This window comes from Triticum urartu, chromosome 5A (genome assembly GCF_056163025.1).
Source record: "Triticum urartu cultivar PI428250 chromosome 5A, HENAU_Tu73, whole genome shotgun sequence".
Lineage (NCBI taxonomy): Eukaryota > Viridiplantae > Streptophyta > Magnoliopsida > Poales > Poaceae > Triticum > Triticum urartu.
Genome location: NC_141877.1, coordinates 56,416,500 through 56,435,380, shown reverse-complemented (window position 1 = coordinate 56,435,380; position 18,881 = coordinate 56,416,500). Strand labels below are relative to the sequence as shown.

General features: G+C 47.2%; 1 protein-coding gene and 1 pseudogene across 1 annotated transcript; one reads left to right on the top strand and one right to left on the bottom strand.

Moving 5' to 3' along the window:
- Positions 1–3,062: 3,062 nt before the first annotated feature.
- Positions 3,063–4,139, bottom strand: LOC125507823 (E3 ubiquitin-protein ligase RMA2). Its single transcript, XM_048672340.1, has 2 exons — positions 3,985–4,139; positions 3,063–3,903 (listed from the first exon to the last, which is right to left on the bottom strand). The coding sequence occupies exon 2, from the start codon at positions 3,890–3,892 to the stop codon at positions 3,206–3,208; it is 687 nt and encodes a 228-aa protein (XP_048528297.1). The 5' UTR covers positions 3,893–3,903; positions 3,985–4,139; the 3' UTR covers positions 3,063–3,205.
- An 8,269-nt stretch (positions 4,140–12,408) lies between these two features.
- Positions 12,409–15,889, top strand: LOC147967999 (uncharacterized; annotated as a pseudogene).
- The last annotated feature ends 2,992 nt before the right edge of the window (positions 15,890–18,881 follow it).

The window sequence follows — 18,881 nt, the reverse complement described above, 5'->3', positions numbered from 1 at the left end:
TACTGTAGCTTAATTATTCGGGCGTCACAATGCAAGACTTATGCATTTGAGCCTGATATGGTTATCACCTTTAATATTCGTCCGGATGATGGTACTGAAGGTAATAGAGACATCTGTGTCGATGTACAGATGCCTCCAATTCTACCATTATGTGAGTTTCTCAACCATATTTATGTCTTCGATGTGAGATTATTTGAACCAGTTGAATAATTAATAGATCTCAATTTATATTGACAGCTTATTTCCAATCAAGCAAACATGTCCGGCGCTTGGTAGACAGGACCGTCCACTGTCCCGGGGCTGAACTAAACTACGAGGAGACAAGTCATTATGTTTCATGGCTTGAGGATCTTGATGCTGTCAAGACAAATTTCTTTTCTGCACTTAGAAATGTTAGTACTCAAAACGTGCGACCAATAGTGTTCGTACTAAACTACGGTCACATATATTTAGGAAAGATGGTAAGATTTCTACTATTTCTCCTCAGTGCATCTTTTGCATACATTATTTTTTTAAGCTAAATTCATTGCTAAGTATGTTACTATACGATGTTCTTCAACAGGGACTCTCGATGAATGTTGTGCCTGATTGGATCGAGACTAAAGATACCATGAATATTGTTAGCTTACGGCCAAGATATCCTACAATGCACTTTAGTGCATTCAGGATTTCTAATAGCGAGGAATGCTTAATAGTAAAAGACTGGAGCAAAATTGTGAACGATCACAGAGAAGTACTAGGGGGCAGCAATCAGAAGCGCAACCCACGATTAGGAGACATGTTCATCTGCATGCTCCAATATGATGAATCAGCAAAGCTATACATGTTCTATGCTATTTTACCTGAGAGAGAGCAGCACGAGTGATTAATTAGCTAGTTCATGCTCTTAGTACTTGTCCTCTCATGTCCGTGTTCTTCATCCTAAACTTAATCTCAAAGAGTGATTTGCTTTTGTGGTGTTATGAACGTTTATAATATCATTACCATGTTGAACTCGATGATATCTTTGCTATGGCAGACGCAACCTACACAAAGAACTATCACCCAATTAGTCTGCTCCACGGCCTATCAAAGATTTTCTCCAAGCTCATGGCTAACAGACATGCCCCTATTATTGACGACATTATCTTCACAAGCCAAAGTGCTTTCATTAAGAAAAGATGCATCCACAACAACTTCGTATTCGTGCAATACCTCGTCAAAGAGCTCCACCAATCTAAGACACCAAGTTTTTTTCTCAAGCTTGGACATCTCAAACGTTTTTGACTTAGTCAATTGGGCCTACCTCCAGGAGGTGATGGATCATATTGGCTTTGGCCCGTGCCAGCGTGACTGGATCTACTTGTACTCAATTTTTTGGACCTCACGCGTCCTCCTCAACGGCAGTCGAGGCCCCGTTTCGCCCATAGAAGGTGTCTTCAGCAAGGGGATCCGCTATCACCCATGCTCTTTATCTTGGCCATCGACCCTCCCTCCACCACCTCATCAGGCTTGCAGCGGACTTAGACATCCTCATGCCTGTCAAGGCGAGGGTGGCGTGATGTAGGATCTCACTCTACGTTGATGATGCCAGCATCTTCGCCAACCCCGGCAAGGTCGAGCTCACAAGAATAAAATATATTCTCGACTGCTTCGGAAATGCTTCTGGCTTGATCTCCAACCTCCTGAAGCCTACGGTTTTCCCCATCTGCTGTGAGGGCATTGACCTTCAAGACCCGCTCACCATTTTCCAGGCCAAGATCTACTCATTTCTGGGTCAGCATCTAGGCATCCCCCTTCACTTCCGCCGGCTTCGTAAGGTCCACCCGCAACCACTTGCTGAAAAGATTGGTGGAAAGCTTCCTGGCTAGAAGGGTAAAAACATTGTCAGAGCACGGAGAGTCACGCCCGCGAAGACGACCCTTACTTCCATCGCCATCTTTCACATGACAGTCATCCCTTGGCCAAAGTGGGCTAGTGCCAAGGTCAACCAGATCTCTAAGGGCTTCATTTTGTGTGGTGATGACATCAAGACTGCGGGTGGCGGTCATTTGCTTGTAAACTAGAAGAGGTTCTGCCGCCCTAAGGCATTTTGGGGCTTGGCAATCGTGGACATGGATCGCTTTGGTAGGACGTTAAGGCTTCATTGGCTTTGGCTGCAATGGAATGACCATGATCGGCCGTGGTCCGGGTCCCAGCTCCTAGCTCCCATGTGGTGCATCTGATGTAGCCCTCTTCAGAGCATCCACTGCTATCAACATCGACGATGGGGCATACGGCTACATTCTGTCATGACAACTGGTCTGGTTATGGTGATTTGTGCCCTCAGTGCCCAGGCCTATTTGACATTGCCACCCAAAAGAACATATCGGTACATATCAACCTCCATAATGACAACGAGATCAGTTCGGCGGCTAGGCTGAGCCGCCCTGGCCAACTGCGGGAGTTCATTGACCTAGCAACTATCGTCACCTCCACAACTCTGTACCCACTTACACAGGACTCCATCTCCTGTACCTGTCATCAAAGTGGGGAATACTCGTCAAGTTTGGCCTACCAGGTGCAAATCATGGGCTCGCATCTGAAGTTCTCAACCGACAAAATCTAGAAGGCACACGCGGGGCCAAAGTGTAGATTGTTCTTCTAGCCCATCCTTCATAACAAGATCCTCACGGCTGATCGTCTTGCCAGGAAGGCCTGGCAGCATTACCTTGTGTGCCAGCTTTTTCTTAGTGCCCTCAAGACTGCATCTCACCTCTGCAAAGACTGCCCTTTCACTATAACAGCCCGTGGCCTGGTGCTCAGCTGGGTGGATGACCAGCCAACCTTTGGCGGCCCCGTGGTTGAATTCCCCTCAATGGACTCCAGGTGGGAGGGAGGGAGGGCTCAAAGATAACGACAACCCACAAAGAAAGTGTCGGAGCGGTGTCCTCATCTGCATCATGTGAAATGCCTCGAAAGAAAGAAACCGACGCATTTTCAACGGCATGAGATTGACTTGCGTTGAGGTGGCCCACCTCACCTTCGAGGAGATTGCGCGGTGAGATTTAACTTTTCGACTGAGAGCTATTTAAAATCACGAGTAGACCGTGGTAATTGTTTTTTGTTGGTTTTCCGGCTTGTACTCCTTTAAACATGATATACAATATGTACATATTTTCCTTCTAATGGAAATGTAACGCTCCTGCCAATTCCAAAAAAAAATTACATCGTTTTCTGCACAGCTTCAAAGAAGAAGGAAGCAGAGGAACGCCACCATGGCGAGGAACACCCACATCTGCCGCAACCTGCGCGCCACCCGCCTCTGCTGGCGCGCCATCCTCCAGCCCTCGCCGTCGCGGTACAACGACGGCGGTGGCGGCCTCCCAGTCCCACCGCCCCTCGTCGCCCATGGGAGTAGCACCGCCAGCGCGATGCCGCCGAGCAAGCGCTCCTCGTTGGAGCAGTCCAGGCCATTGATCCCAATATTCTCGTAGTAGTAGAAGTTGCCGCCGTCGTGCAAGTCCGCACCCTGAAGGCGCTCCTCCACGTTCGGCCCCGGCACCGGCGAACGACGCGGTACCCGACAGACGCTGCCTCCTCTGCCTCCGGCGGGGCTTAGGGTGGCGGCGCGAGCGCGGCCGTAGAGCGGCACGAGGTGGTCCTCGGAGACGGCGGCCTTGCAGACGGGGCAGCGCGCGGAGGGCGAGGCGCGGGACTTGGACTTGGAGGAGGTGGTGAGCCAGCGGAAGATGCAGGGCCAGCAGTAGAGGTGGCCGCACAGCGTCACCACCGGCTCCGACGCCGTCTCCAGGCAGATGCTGCAGTCCCAGCACGCCGCCGTCGCGCCGCCAGGTACTCCGACGGTGCCATCACCGATGCCATGCTGCAGCTTGTCGGCCGGCCGGCATTTCTCCATGGTCAGCTCCATCATTAGATCACAACCTGAGTACCAGAAACAGATCGACCTTGTCAGAGAACGATGAAGGGAAGGCAAACCAATCTCCTTCAGATCAGCACACATACAGATTCGCAGTTGAGGATCGCCTTCGGTTCTTCTTCCTCTTGCGTGTATACGTGTGCTGGGGTCTGCTTTTCATATATAGCACGTCCTCCCTCCTTGCGAGTTCATGTGTATCTTTCTTGCTTGATGTGGCACTGTCACTGTCGTGGCATGTGTCCACCGAACGCCTAGTTGTTGGATAATTGGATATGAACGATGATGAGAGTTGCAGCGGCGGCAGCTAGGGTCCAAAGTTGTGGATATGCTGGATGATGTGGCAGCTGGAGTTTTCCTTCAAAAGAACCTCGAGCATATCTTTCCTCTCATCCATCCATGCAGCGCATGAATGGACGGACGATGCTCTTGTATGCACGCATGACGCCCGTGTTTGATTGCTTCTTTTGTTTGCTTGTATAAGAGCATCTACAGCCGTCCGCCTCTGCGCGCGTGCGGACGGCCTAATCACTGACTGATAAAAAAAATCAGACGGGCTCCTCATACCGGCCTTAAACGACTGGGCTAACTGATATCCTCATATCTAAACCAAATCTGAACGGACAAGGGGAGGCCTAGGTGCGTCGGTCATGTCTAACTAGACAGGTGGATCCTATCCCAAATTGCATAAAAAAGGCCTAGTCCACCAAAACCACCGCCCTCCTCTCATGTATGTCCATCATTTCCCGCATCCGAACAGTCGTCATCATCCACCCTTCTCCCCCATCTGCCACCTTAGATGTCGCCAGCCCGTCCCCAACTGCCGCCATGGATGCAGCCTCGGCCTCGTCCGCGGGGCTGCCGTCCTTGGCTCCGGCCTGCAAGCCGGAGAACATTGCTCGAAGGGACCGGTGAAGGAGGCAACATGAGAGAGGAGCAACGGCATCGCAAGGAGTTCGTTTGTGGACCTCAAGTAGGAATTGTCCCCTCCGCCGCGCTCGCCCCCTGAACCCCGTCCATCCAGCCGCCAACATGGAAGGTCTCATTCGTCCCACCCGAGGCAGAGATCGATCCCACGGTCGATTGGGCCATTCCGGATGGTTTTTGGGCGACACAAACGCCGATGGACAAGGTTTGTCACTTGTTGCAGCTCCAATGGGCGCGGACAAGCACCGGCTGTGGCGGCGCCCGGACTGCCCACCTCATGTTCGACGAAATGACACAACAAGACACGGTATATTTTTTCCTCCTCTCCGGTCAATACCTTGTATTCTCTGTCGGACATGATCAATTAGTTGCATACACATTAGGTTCTTTGCAATCATGATAATTTTAGCAAAATATCATGTCGGACATGATCAATGAGAATCAAGAAACTACCCAAAAGGACTATGGATTGGGGGATCCAAATTGTCCGACCTTTGAAGTTAGTGGAACATCAAACCCCAACAAGAAAAGAAAGGCAAAGGTAGCCAAGGCAAGAAGTCCGGCATTCTCATCCATCCATGCAGTGCAAGAACGGACGCATGACACACGTGTTTGATTGCTTGTAAAAGCATCTACAGCTTGTCGCCTCAAATGGGCCTCCAACGTCCTGGTGGACGGCTCAATCACTGACCGGTAAAAAAACGACCCAAGCAGGCTTCTCATACCGGCCTAAAATGACCGGGTTGACCGCCACCCTCATATTTAGCCCAAATTTAGGACAGATGAAGGAAGCTCCGGATCTGTCTGTCACGTCTGACGACGAATCCTATTTGGCGTGCAGGTCGCCAGTAAGGGACCGCGCGCATACCCCCCCCCCCTTCCCCCTAGCTATTTTTTTGCATTGGTCGGCCTAGATTTTCTGGTTTTGGGAAAGTTCTTTTAAGTGACCGCGCGCGTCCGTCCTCCCCCCCCCCCCCCCCAACCGGTTCTTTGTTTTTCTTTATATTTTATGTCAGTTCTTTCTTCCATTTTCTTTTTTCTTTTATGTTGCTTTTTCAGTTTTCTTTTTTGTTTTCCTTTTTCATTTTTATTCTTTGACTTCTCAACTCATGGAAATATTTTAAATTTGTGAACATTTTCAGAAATCATTATTTGTCTTGCATCATGAACAAATTTCAAATTCATGAACATTTTTTCCAAATCATGAACATATTTTTCACAAATTCATGAACATTTTTTCCAAATCATGAACATATTTTTCACAAATTCGTGAACATTTTTTGAAAGCGCAAAAATTTTCTAAAATCGTGAAAAAAATTGAATCATGAACAGTTATTAAATTCACAAACATTTCTTTCAAAATCTTGAACATATTTTTACAAATTCGTGAGCATTTTTTATTCAAGAACAATTTTCAGACATCATGAACATTCTCTTCAACTATGAACTTTTTTAAATTTGCGAACACTTGTTTTTAAATTGTGAACTTTTTTTAAATCATAAACGTTTTTAAAATTTCATGAACATTTTTTACAAATTTGTGAACATTCTCTTAAACCCTGAACATTTTTTGAAAATTTTGTTTTGAAATCATGAACATTTTTTAAAATCACGAATGTTTTCAGAATTTCTGAACATTTTTTTGAAATCATAAACTTTTTTGAATTCATGAACATTTTTTTGAAATCACGAACATGTTTTGAATCCACAAATATTTATTGATTTCTTAATTTTTTTTAAATGCACATTTTTAAAATCTTGGAACTTTTTGTAACACTGAATTATTTAAACATATAACATAACAGAAAAAGAAAACGGAATGAAAAAGAAATCAAAATTAAAAAAAAAGCGCTCAGACATGGACCGGCCCAAACGGGTGCATTGGGGGAGTGAGGGTTGTGCGCTACCGCTCGTCCGAGCGCGTACTGCACCGTATAGGAGCTCCAACGTCTGACCAGACAGGTGGAGCCTACCCCAAATTACTCCAAAATGACATAGTCCACCAACCTTACCGCCCTACTCTCGCGTCCGTCCACCATTTCCCACATCCGAGCACTCGTCGTCATCCACCATTCTCCCCCGTCTTCGCCGCCGGCCCCCATCCCTCGCCCTAGATGTCGTCCAGGCCATCCCCAACCACCGCCACGGACACAACCTCGGCCTCGTGCGTGGGGCTGCCATCCTTGGCTCCGGCCTGCAAGCCGGAGAACATCGCCCGAAGCGACCGGCAAAGGAGGCAACATGAGAGGGATGTGGCGGTGTCGTCCACTGCGCATGGGCCCCTGAACCCTATCCATCCAGCCACCGACAAGGAAGGCCTCGTTCGTCCCACTCTAGGGAGAGGTCAACCCCACGGCCGACTGGGCCATTCCGGATGGTTTTTCGTCAACACATGCGCCGGTGGACAATGTGGGTCACTCGCCGCAGCTCTAACGGGCACGGATAAGCACGGGTAGTGGCAGCGCCCGGCTACCCACATCCTCTTCGATGAAATGACACAACAGAGCTCTGTATATTTTTCCTCCTCTCCGGCCAATACCTTGCATTCTCTATCGGACATGATCAATTAGTTGCATACACCGTTAGTTTCTTTGCGATCATGACAATTTTAGGACAATATCATGTTGGACATGATCAATGACAATCAAGAAACTACCAAAATGGACTATGGATTGGGGGAATCCAAATTGTCCGACGTTTGAAGTTGGTGGAACATCAAACCCCAACAATAAGAGAAAGCCAAAGGTAGCCAAGGCAAGAGGTCCGACATTCACAACGTTTGAGGATATATTGTTGTCAAAGCTTGTTTGGCCACAAGCATGGACTCTGTATGTGGCACGGAGAAAAAGGGCAATAAGTATTGTGAGAAGATCTACAAGCATTGTCATGAGCCGCATCCTATCGTGACCACACACAATGTGGCATCTCGCCAACATCGATGGGGGTCATTCAAGGGGAAGTGAACCGGTATGTTGGCCGGCCTCAAAGTGCGATGGAAGTGGCAACCAATGTAGGTTCAATTGCTTCATTTTTTTACATCATTTGAATTTCTTATTTGCATCGTCATATAGTTATTGTTTGCTACACGATGATGGCGGCCACTATGTACCAACAAACGGAGAAGAAGCCATTCGGTTTTGGCCATTGTTGGGTGATTGGATGGGAAACCAATGTGGACAACACTTGTTGAAAAACTCAAGGCCCACAACAGGAAAAATGATGGCTCAAGCTCCCATCAGTCAATTGGGTTGGATGAAAAAGAGAAAAAAGTTGTAGGGAAGAATGAAAAAGCCACGTGCCAATGAATAACCGGCAAGTGATGGGGAACAAGTGGGAGAAGGGGAGGATCTCTCGTGACACCGCGGCGACAAAAATGTCCACCACATGGACGGGCACTTTTGACACAGGGGAGACCAAGAAAGAGGAGAGGTACAAACACAAGTTGGATGCGGGAAAAGAAAGGATGGATCAGGACCGACAAAGCGTGAACAACGAGTTGACAATTGAGAGGGAGAAGATAGAGCTGGATAAGAAACATGTGTGTCTCAAATGGGAGATAGAGAAGTTCCAAACTTTTGGATCAATAGAGATTGAGGAGGAGAGTTTGCAACTTGCTTCAAACACGAATGATTCGAGGATAATTTTGGCGGACGCAAGCCTCTTGGACGCACAAGGAAAGATATGACTCGCCAGGAGGAAGAAGGAGATTAACCAACGAGTGTGAGGCGATGAGGGCGGCGATGGCAGCAGCGGAGCAGGCCGCATGGACGGCGTCGGAGCACGCAACACGAATGGAGGCGGAGGAGGCGGTGGAGGAGGTGGCACGGATGTCGTTTGGCCAGTGATCCGTCCAGCAATTGATCTGTCATCCTCGGACTTGAATTTCTTTTCTTTTTCTTTTTTGCCATGCCCGGATTGTTAAACTATAATTTATTTTGCTATTGAATTATGATGAATTTGTGCTATATAATTCATGTGCACGGTCTGACATCTGGCCCCAGGTATTTGCACGCCTCCAAGAACTCCAAACACACTAGATCGTTCGCATCACCCTAGTTTCGGCCGAAACATTCCCAGGCCCAGGCCCCAGGTAGCTAGTTGCTGCATTGGGGACCCTCCTACTTGGTAATAAAAACGGTAAAGATAATTATGGATAAAAACGCACAAACCATTCCGAGCTCCAGGCCCATGTGCGAGGCGGGACGCCTCATGTTTAAAAAAAAAACAGGATTTTAAAAAAAGTTCCATTTTTTTAAATATGGATTTTGAACAAATGCCCAATCATAGATGTTCACCGATCAAAAAATGTTTGAGATTTCGAATACATGTTTGTGTATTCAAAAAATATTTATGGTTTCAAAAACTATTCATAATTATCTTTGAGATGTTCACAGAATTCAAAAAAACGTGAATTTTAAAAATTGTTTCCCAATTTCAGAAAATGTTCTCCAATTAAAAAATCATGTGTTCTAAAAAACTACAAAATTTCCAAATATGTTTATGTTTGTGAATTTGAAAAAAATTCACAGTTTATAAAACAGTTTTTGCGAATTTATAAAAGACGTTGAATAATTTCAAAAATATTCTTAATTTAAAAAAATCACAAATTCAAAAAATACTTATGAGTATAAAAAATATTTACAAATTTAAAGGATGTCCGTAGAATACAAAAGAAAAGGGAAAAACAAAGGAAAATGAAAATAAAAGAAAAAAGAAATGCAAAAAAAGGAAACCCGTTTCAGGGAAGGTTCAACAACGAACCTTCCCAAAACCAGTGAGAAAGAAACCCGAAAATGGGCCTGACCATACAGATACCAGGCTATCAGCGACCTACGTGTCAAACTTGAACCAAGCAGCGCCTGGTGGGCGAAAAAACATCTAAAAAAGTGTCTCTCTGTGAATCAAAATCGCAACCTCACACTCGTCTTCGAGTTTGGCCAACCGGTATACCTAGGGCACGTTTGGTTACCTGCACCATTTTTTGCCCTTTTTCTTACTTGTCTCAGTTGAGGCTGGCCGAGCAAATGCAGACCAAAAACCAACATCTGCACTTAGTTTGGTTGCTTACATGTTCTCTCCCTGCATCGTAACGAAGCCTCTACGCATCGTGTTTGGTTGCTCGCATTGTATGTGGTCAGATGAGTGCACGTTGTTTGGTTGCTTGCACGGAATATGATTAAGACTTAATAGCTACCCATAACACGCAGTGTTACACTAGAGTGCCTCGGCGACAACGGTAGGCGGTGGTTGCGGCGCTGCGTTCGACACGATGAGCATGGAGTCGCGGGCGAGCGACCTCATCGTCGGTGTAGTGAACTATTTGCTAGCGCCACCGCCGCAGAGAAAGTACGTGTGGAGTAACGAATAGAAGGGCGTTGAGGCAGAGGATGATGAAGAAAAGATGCAGTGTGCCCGTCATGGCGGCGTCAGTGTAGTAGGACGGGGAGGAGGAGGCCGAAAAGAACGACGATAATGACAGGGCTAGTGTAGTAGGACACGGAGAAGCAGGCCGAGAAGAACGACGACGACGACGACACCATTGTAGTAGGACGCGAGCGAGAAGGTCAAGAGGAACGACGTCAGTGATGGCTTCAGTGTAGCAGAATATGGGAGACGACACAGAAAGGAACGACGACCGAGCGAGTGTAGTAGGACGTGGGAGAGGAGGTTGAGAGGAACGACACTGACGGTGGCGCTAATGCAACAATACGCATGAGGGAACGACGATGACGGCGACACCATTGTAGTAGGACGTGAGCGAGAAGGCGAGATGAACGACGCCGGTGATGGCTTCAATGTAGCAGGACATGAGAAAGGAGGCCGAGAGGAGGCGGTGGCGCTAGTGTAACAGCACGCGGGAAAGGAGGCTGAGAGGAGTGACGCCGGCGGTGACGCATGTGTAGCAGGATAGAGGAGAGGAGATCGAGCTTAAGGAGTGTCATTAACACAAATCACACATATGCGTATATACTTCACAAGGACGATGTCGGATTTAATCATCTACGATTGTCGAAACAGAAAATGTCCAACACGAAAGTTGTGCGAAACTGTAAGGTAAAGCTACTGATCAAAGAAGAATTCAAACGGTCGACCGTGCGCGAAGAATTTGACAAAATTCATCAAAAATAGCTTCAAACATGAACACAAAATTAAACATTTACGGTCGACGAAACTATGAATAGATCACAAAAATAAAACCATAATATCGATGCGCATCTTTTTCATGTAGAGCTTATCTTAAATTGATGCATCGTTGTGTGTATTAAAAAAGACCTAAGAAAAGAGATTAGAGAAGGAGCTGACTGGAGATGGAAGAAGAAACAATGTACACAGTGTATACTGCTCGCATGCTCTCATGCAAGACAGCCCATCATGTGCGCTCCAAGAGGGCTCGCCTCAGCCTGATCCAGTAGAAACAACCGATTTGAGTGTTCCTCCGTAGCACGTTGAGAGGTGCTTTGAGTTTCGTACGGGTCAATTTTTTCATGTGACCTAGGTAACCAAACAATTCTAAAACATCCCGCTCGGACTTGGTTGGGCTTAATGCAATCAACCAAATGCGTCCTTATTGGCTGTTAGTGATTCACTTCCACACGAGTTGATCAGCGTAGCAGCGCTACATATTGTATAGTCCCTTGCTTAGATTTTTGAATTATTTGAAAACATTAATGAAAAGCATGAATGTATGGAAAAAAATGTGAACAAATTTGGAAAGTTGATGAACATGCATACAAAAGTTGGCCAATGTAAAAAAGGTTCTTGTATTCAAATAAGTTCATGAATTCAGAAATAAAAGTTCATGAAATGGGAAAAAAAGTGGACTAATTTTTTAAAAATTCACAACAATGAAAAACGACCATGAGTTTGGAAAAAGCTCATAGATTTGAAGAAATTCATCAAATTTGAAAAAGTTCACTGAACTTGAAAAGGTGCATCAGATTTGAAAAGGATCTCATCAAATTTGAAAATTCTTCATCAAATTTGAAAAAAGTTCATTGAAGTTGAAAAATACTTCATCAATTTTAAAAAAAGTTCATTGAATTTGAAAAAAATCTTGAATTCAAAAAGAGTTCATCAAATTGGAAAAGAGGTTCACGAATTTTGAAAGCGCGCATTAAAGAAAAACAAAAGGAAGAAACAGAAAAAGATAAGAAAAAAAGTTCAAAAAAACGAACTAAAGAACAAGAGAAAAAGAGAACAATCAGTCAACCAGCGAGGTGTAGCCTGGTGGCTGGAATGAAGCTCTTTTCACGAATTGGTTGTCGATTCAAAACCCCTTTCCCGCGCCATTTTTGTGTTTGTAAAACTACTATATGGGCCGGCCCAGCGCGCACCCATTTGCAGAATACACATTAACAGGCGCTTAGAGCGCCAAATAGAATTCGCCCAGTGCCGCACCCGCCCACATTGGATATTTTTTTCCACGCCCGAAACAACGCATCTTCGGGCCCTCCAAACCAACATCGAAGCTGAGCTATACACTATTATTAGATTCTAAAAAAAACTACTTTTTTTTTGCGAAGTAAAGGAGTTTTATTACTCAGGGATAGCGTTACAATCAAGAGGCCACAAATCCTCGATACAAGATGGAGCCAAGGTCAACCACAGGGCAGTGGTACTCTCCGTGCGGCTATAATTGGCAACTTGGAGGGCTGCTTGTTGATTCTAATGGCGACTTTCTTGGGATGATCCATCGCCATGATCATGACGCGTCTGAAACATGGGCCGTGCCGCTGCCGTCGCTCCGTCAACACTTAATGCATTTTGGGATACTCACGTATGTTTTCCATGCCTGAGTTCGTGTATGCCTGTTTTGCTGTGTTACAGGGAAGGAGAGGATTCAGATGATGCAGGTGAGCTCTTCTTGTATTTTTGCATATCATTTTTGTCATTTCTGAAACTGATAACATAGATATCTTTCCTTCTCATACTTCACAACTGCAAAATATGTTTTTCATCGTCTCCATTTTAGGTACTAGCTCAAGTGGTGGTACCAAAAGCAACAGACATAAATATTCATTGCCTTCAGGTGTATACAGCGTAGTGCCTTCAGGTGTGAATCATCTGCAAAAACACTGAATGTTACTCCTACCTATTAAGCATTGTACCAGAAAAGTAATTGTGTGGACATTGATCACCCCGTTGCATCAGGGTTTATGAGAACAATCAACTGGCTCAAATCCGTCGGCTATCCCACACCGCCACCACTCATGCTCGAAAGTAAGCAGTCCGTTGCTGTCGATATTTGCTGACTTTTTTTTCTCCAATTGTACAACTAATTATAGCTATGGTTTCGATATCAACTTGTATTTACATGTTCCTTTGACCAGTGGACGGGAAATTGCTTAACACATTTGAAGATGATTTTGGTGAAGTAACTGCTTGGGAAGGCACAATCTCTGTTGGCGCTCTGCAGAGTATGTCTGGCATGGCCTCCCTAAGAACGTTTTCACAAATATGTCCCGGCGTGTTGTCTCTGTTGTTTCATTCAAAGGTGATCTCACAGTTATATGATGTGTTGCTGACTACTTTTTCCTACTGCTACTAGTATCTGATCCTCACCAACTGATGATGATTTATAGTTATGATGTGTAGGAAAAAATATGTTCTTTGCATGCACGGGCTTGCTTATAAGCTGGCACGAGTGCACGCGCAAACGCAAGCGTGTGCGCGCGCGCTCGGTCATTTTGACTTCGGCCAGTTTGGTTAGATCTCGCGATGGTGAAGACAAGATTGATGAGAACATGAGGGTTGGTGCTCCTAATCGTTTTTTCTTGGCTTTTAAGTTACATTATGGTTAATAGGGCTCACTCTGTCATTGTGTCCTTGCAGATTGAGGTATTTCTCCCACCGAATCAGCGCGCCAATGGGACATTGCAATTGTATCATTTAAATTATAACATTGCTATCATCAGCGTTGAAAGGCATTTCCTTTCTGCTCGTCCGGAAAATATTTTCTTTACAGTACAAAAGCCATTTAAAGAAGTAGTAGCTATAGGGCGTGATGCTGATGAGGGATTATTGTTGGCCGGGTGAAGTGACTGACGAGCCTCGCGAGGAGCCAAGTGAACTTGACTGCAGAGACCTTCAGTTGTCCACTTGTAAAATTAAAAAGGTACACTTGTGATTATTTGTTCTTTCATTTTTATATATTGTTGCATCAGAATCTATCTGACCTTACTATTCTTAAAGGAATAAACTATCTAAAATTTCTCCTTAATTTAGTATATTAAAACGCATATTGTAAACAGCTATATATGTCTTCGGCATTGCTTAACTTCTCCCTGTAAGGCTGTAACCTAACTCGGTCTTGCATTTTCATATACTAGGTTGGTATTGGAGGTCCCCTTATTAGTTCTGCTGATGGGAGTCTTGTTGGCATGAATTTTTATGATAATACCGACAAAACCCCTTTCCTGCCAAGGAGTAAAATTATGGATATCTTAAAAGGGGGTTGATCTTCCATCGCAAAGGTATTCTCCTTTCTGGTTATGTCTCCATGGTAACTTAGTTATGCCATCTATGTTATGCAACGAGAACTTACATTTAAAACATATGTTGGACAACAGAGGATTGAGCTGTCCCGTGAACATGATGGATGAAGCAGCAGTGAAGACAAATAGGTATTCTTCTACCTATTCTTTCTCAGGGCCAAGTATTTAATGCCTTCTTAGCAAGTGGCTGTGGAAGCTCTCATTGGAGAATGACGCTATGTGGGCTCAAATCCTTCGCAGCAAGTACCTCCAGACAAAAACTTTGTCCCAGGTCACTGTCAGGCCGACCGATTCGCCTTTCTGGAAAGGCTTGATGAAAGTCAAACAGTCGTTGTTTAATAGGACGAAGTTTGTTATTGGAAACGGCACGAGTACACGTTTCTGGAAGGATACTTGGCTCGGCGAGACACCCTTGGCCATCCAATATCCGTCGTTATACTGTATTGCGCAACGACGTGAGGTGTTCGTTGCACCGGTCTTTCAATCGATCCCCCTTAATATTCAGTTCCGACGAACGCTAGCGGGCAATCGTTGGGAACAATGGCTCCATCTAGTTAGGAGACTGATGGAAGTCCAGCTTTCACATCAACACGATGAATTACGCTGGAAACTGACTAAATCTGGAGTATTTACGGTTAAATCAATGTATGTTGATGTTATTAACTCAAACTCCATCCCTACGTCCAAGCATGTTTGGGATGTCAAAGTTCCTTTGAAAATAAAAGTGTTTATGTGGTTTGTCCATAAACAAGTTATTTTAACTAAGGACAACCCCATGAAGCGTAATTGGACAGGACCTACTAGGTGTAGTTTCTGTGATCGGGATGAGACTATCAAACATCTCTTTTTTTATTGCCCGTTAGCCAAGGTACTTTGGCAGACGATCCACATTGCTTTTAGTATCAATCCACCGAATTCTGTTTATGCGTTATTTGGGGCATGGCTTAATGGAATTGAGCATAACTTAGCGAGACATATTCGGGTTGGAGTTTGTGCTTTGCTGTGGACTATCTGGACTTGCAGAAATGATTTGGTTTTTAACAGACTATCATGTATACATTTTTTGCAGGTCATATTCTGAACTACGGCACTGATCCGTTCGTGGTCGCCACTCACCCAGACGGAGGCCAGGGAGCATTTGGTTACTGGGTCTTTCCGATGGGAGATGGTAGCTCGGGATATTTTCAACCGGTTTGGATGGCGGTCATGTAATAGGATAGGCACTTAGATTTCCTATCTATTTTTTAGCCAGCCGGTTGTGGCGTCTTTTCTCGGCTAGCTAGTGTTTCTAGCCCCTTTTTGGCTCTGTGTGAGCTGTCTGTACTTTATTATTATTTGGAGACCTTTGAAACCATGTTAACACTACTTTTTTTGGTTAATAAGAGGGCCGTATGCATCTCTCTGATGCAGAGGCCGGGGAATCACCCCTTTTCCAAAAAAAAATGAGCTTACATCATGAATCTGCTTATAACTGGACAATAGGTGGCCCGTGCTGGAAGCATATTGGTATCATCCTCTATTCGATGAAGATTTGGATCCATATCCTGTCCTCGTTGGAAGGGTGCTCCAGTAGATATGATCGTGTTGTGGAAGTATTTAACACGGTGATCCAATAGATATGGATCATGTGGTTTCAATGGTATAATAGGTGGCATGAGCCTTATGCACAACGGTGTCATCCTCTATTTGACGAGGATTGAGACTTACTGGTATCATCCTCTATTTGATGAGGGTTTACATCCATTTCTCCCTCGTGTTGGAAAGGTGCTCCAATAGATCTTTTTTTTAGAAAAAGAGGATGACCTCCGGCCTCTGCATCTGGAAGATGCATACGGCCACTTTATTGATTATTCTCGAGGACCTTACAAAATATTACAAACAATATATCTGAATCCATCATCTTGGCAACATATGTCGCTACTCCTATCCATATGATGAAGGGATACTAGCTGGGCCACTACCCAAACCACTCACCTAAGCCTAACATCAAAAGCCGGAAGTCCCAGCCGAGCCACATACCGGGTCTGGGGCACAATCTGGTCAGACGCACTCGTGTGTCGTCGCCGCCATCTTTCACAGGTCCGTCTTCAGATCATATTGAGGCTTCTACCTTGTCTGGCCACTCTACCATCGACGTCACTATGACGCCAGACAGCTACCTCCTCCTGCGCGAGTCCATCTCCGCGCATCGGACGCCGAGCCTCCACAGCGCCATGCCGCCGATCTCCGCCGCCATCAATGTGTGAGATGAAGTACCGCTCCACCATCCCCCTAGCCATCACTTGCTCCAAAACGATGCCCCCGGGAGGGAAAGCTATAAAACGCCATCATCTTCCGATCCGGAAGATCCAGATCTAGGGTTTCCCCCGGAACAACCCAAGCCTGATGACGCAGACTGCAACGACGATGCCTCGACAAGGGAACAACATCTAAGACGCCGTCATCGTCCGCCATGACCGTAGTCGGCGCGATTTTCATCGGCAGTTGCTCCGCCAGACGTGCACCGCCGACGTCGCTGGTCCCTTGAACCGGAGTAAACTCCAAAACGATGCCCTAAAGAGGGACTACGACGCAAAATCGCCGTCATCGCTCGATCCCAAGGAGATCTAGGGTTTCCCCCGGAGATGCCCGCGCTGTCAAGGATCAGACAAGGGTAGAATCCCGGCGGATCTGCCTAGCTGCCAACGAGTCGCACCCGCCACCGTGCCGACGGCAGACCAGCGATCAAGGCCCATGCTTGGACATAGATCCGGCCGCGCCGCCGTGACCCGATCCGGTCACGCCGCCGCCGTCCCTGGCGACCGCGACGCACCAGATCGCGAGGCCTCCTGCCGCAGGAAAGCGAAGTCGCTGGGGCGCCGCCACCACCCGTCGTGGCGTCCGGCCCGCCGCCCCGCTCCAGCCCGGGGGCGCCGGCCCGTGCCAGCCCCACGCGAGCGAGAGGGCCCGAGTCCCCGCCGCCGCCGGCGACAACCAGGCTTCGCCTGGCTGCGCCCTTGGGCGGCAGCGAGGGAGGAGGAGGAGGAGTGGGGGAGGGCCGGCGGACGGGATCCGGGGGCCTCCCGGCCGCCCACGCGGGGGGCGACTCCAGGTGCTCCAATAGATGCGATCATGTTGTTGAAGAATATTGTTGTTCTCGTTCTGCTAACTTTGTTACGATTAGAGTACGAAGTTCAAGTACTCATGTACAAAAGAGAAAATAAAAAGCACTACCGGCAAAAATAGGAATATGTGTCTATACACATAGCCTGTCGTTGAACTGCCATTCAAACCAGTTGTACGTATCATGTACTACCATCACTTATTGGTTGCACCCATAGTCATAAGCTTCCGCACTTTCGCATGGTGTAATAAGGACCATATATGGAACCATCCTATAGCTCGGTAGATAATCTGCAAAACATTGTGTACCACCGTCCCGACAATTCCATAAAACCCAAAGCAATGCACTAGCTCCCACACGAATGTGTGCCTTGGTCTTGGGCTCTACCCCACCCAACGAGTTGCCAAACATATTTGATAAACTAGTAGGCGACGCGGGTTAGAAACCACATGAATCGTATGGCACAATAACTTAGCAACTGGACAAGGAAAAAAATGATGTATTGTTTTCTCCTTATCATACAGAACAACTTTGACCATTAATTTGCCCCCCCCCTAGGGCGACTCGGGCGGCCAGAAACCTAGCCGCTGCCACAAACTCCCTCCTCCCCTCCCTCCGCCGCCGCCGGAAGACGCCGCCGGGCTAAGCCCGGGGGCCGATGACGGTGGCGGGGGATCTCCTCTCTCACGCGTCTCTGGGGTGGGGCGGACCCCAAGGCGTGTGGTGGCGCGACCGATCTGGGATCTGCGGCGCGGCGGATGGCGGCAGGCGGCGGGAGGCCGGCCCGTCCTCGGACGGTGACGGCTTGGCGCGGCGGAGGCTAGGATTGCGGGCGCTGCGGATGGCCCTTCGGGCGGCGGCTGCGGTTGGCGGCCGCCGGCTTGGCTACGGTGGCGTGCATGCTGTCTTCAGATCGACGGCGGCGGCGTGGAGGGCCTGGTGGTCTCATCAGCGGCACCACCGATCAGATCTGTTCTGACCGGTGCAGCCGGCAGTGGTGGTCATCTCTTCCGTCAGAGGTGGTCGGCCTGAGGCTGGGTGTTCGGATCTTGGGATCCATCATCTGGCACCAGCTGCGAGTCGGGGAGACGTAGTTGCCGGTGAAAACCGAGCCGACGACGGGCGATGGCAGCGTTCCACGTCGTTACCTTGATGAAGGCATCGTCATGTGACCTCCGTTGACCCACTCGTATTGCTCTAGGGGAAACCCTAGGATCCGGTGTTCCAGACCGGACGATGGTGGCACTGCGGTGTCGTTTCTCTCTTGGGAGCGTCGTTTTATGGAGCAGCGCTGGAAGTCAGAGGCAGGAGGTGGAGCGGCTTCGTCTTGCACGGAGCTTCGGTGGAGATGTCAAGTCATGCCTGACCGACAGGTGCTACGCTTGGTCATGCCTGGTCGGTAGGTGCTACGCACGACAGATCCTCCAAGGGCTTTAAGCTGTGTCGGCTGGTGGTACGTGGC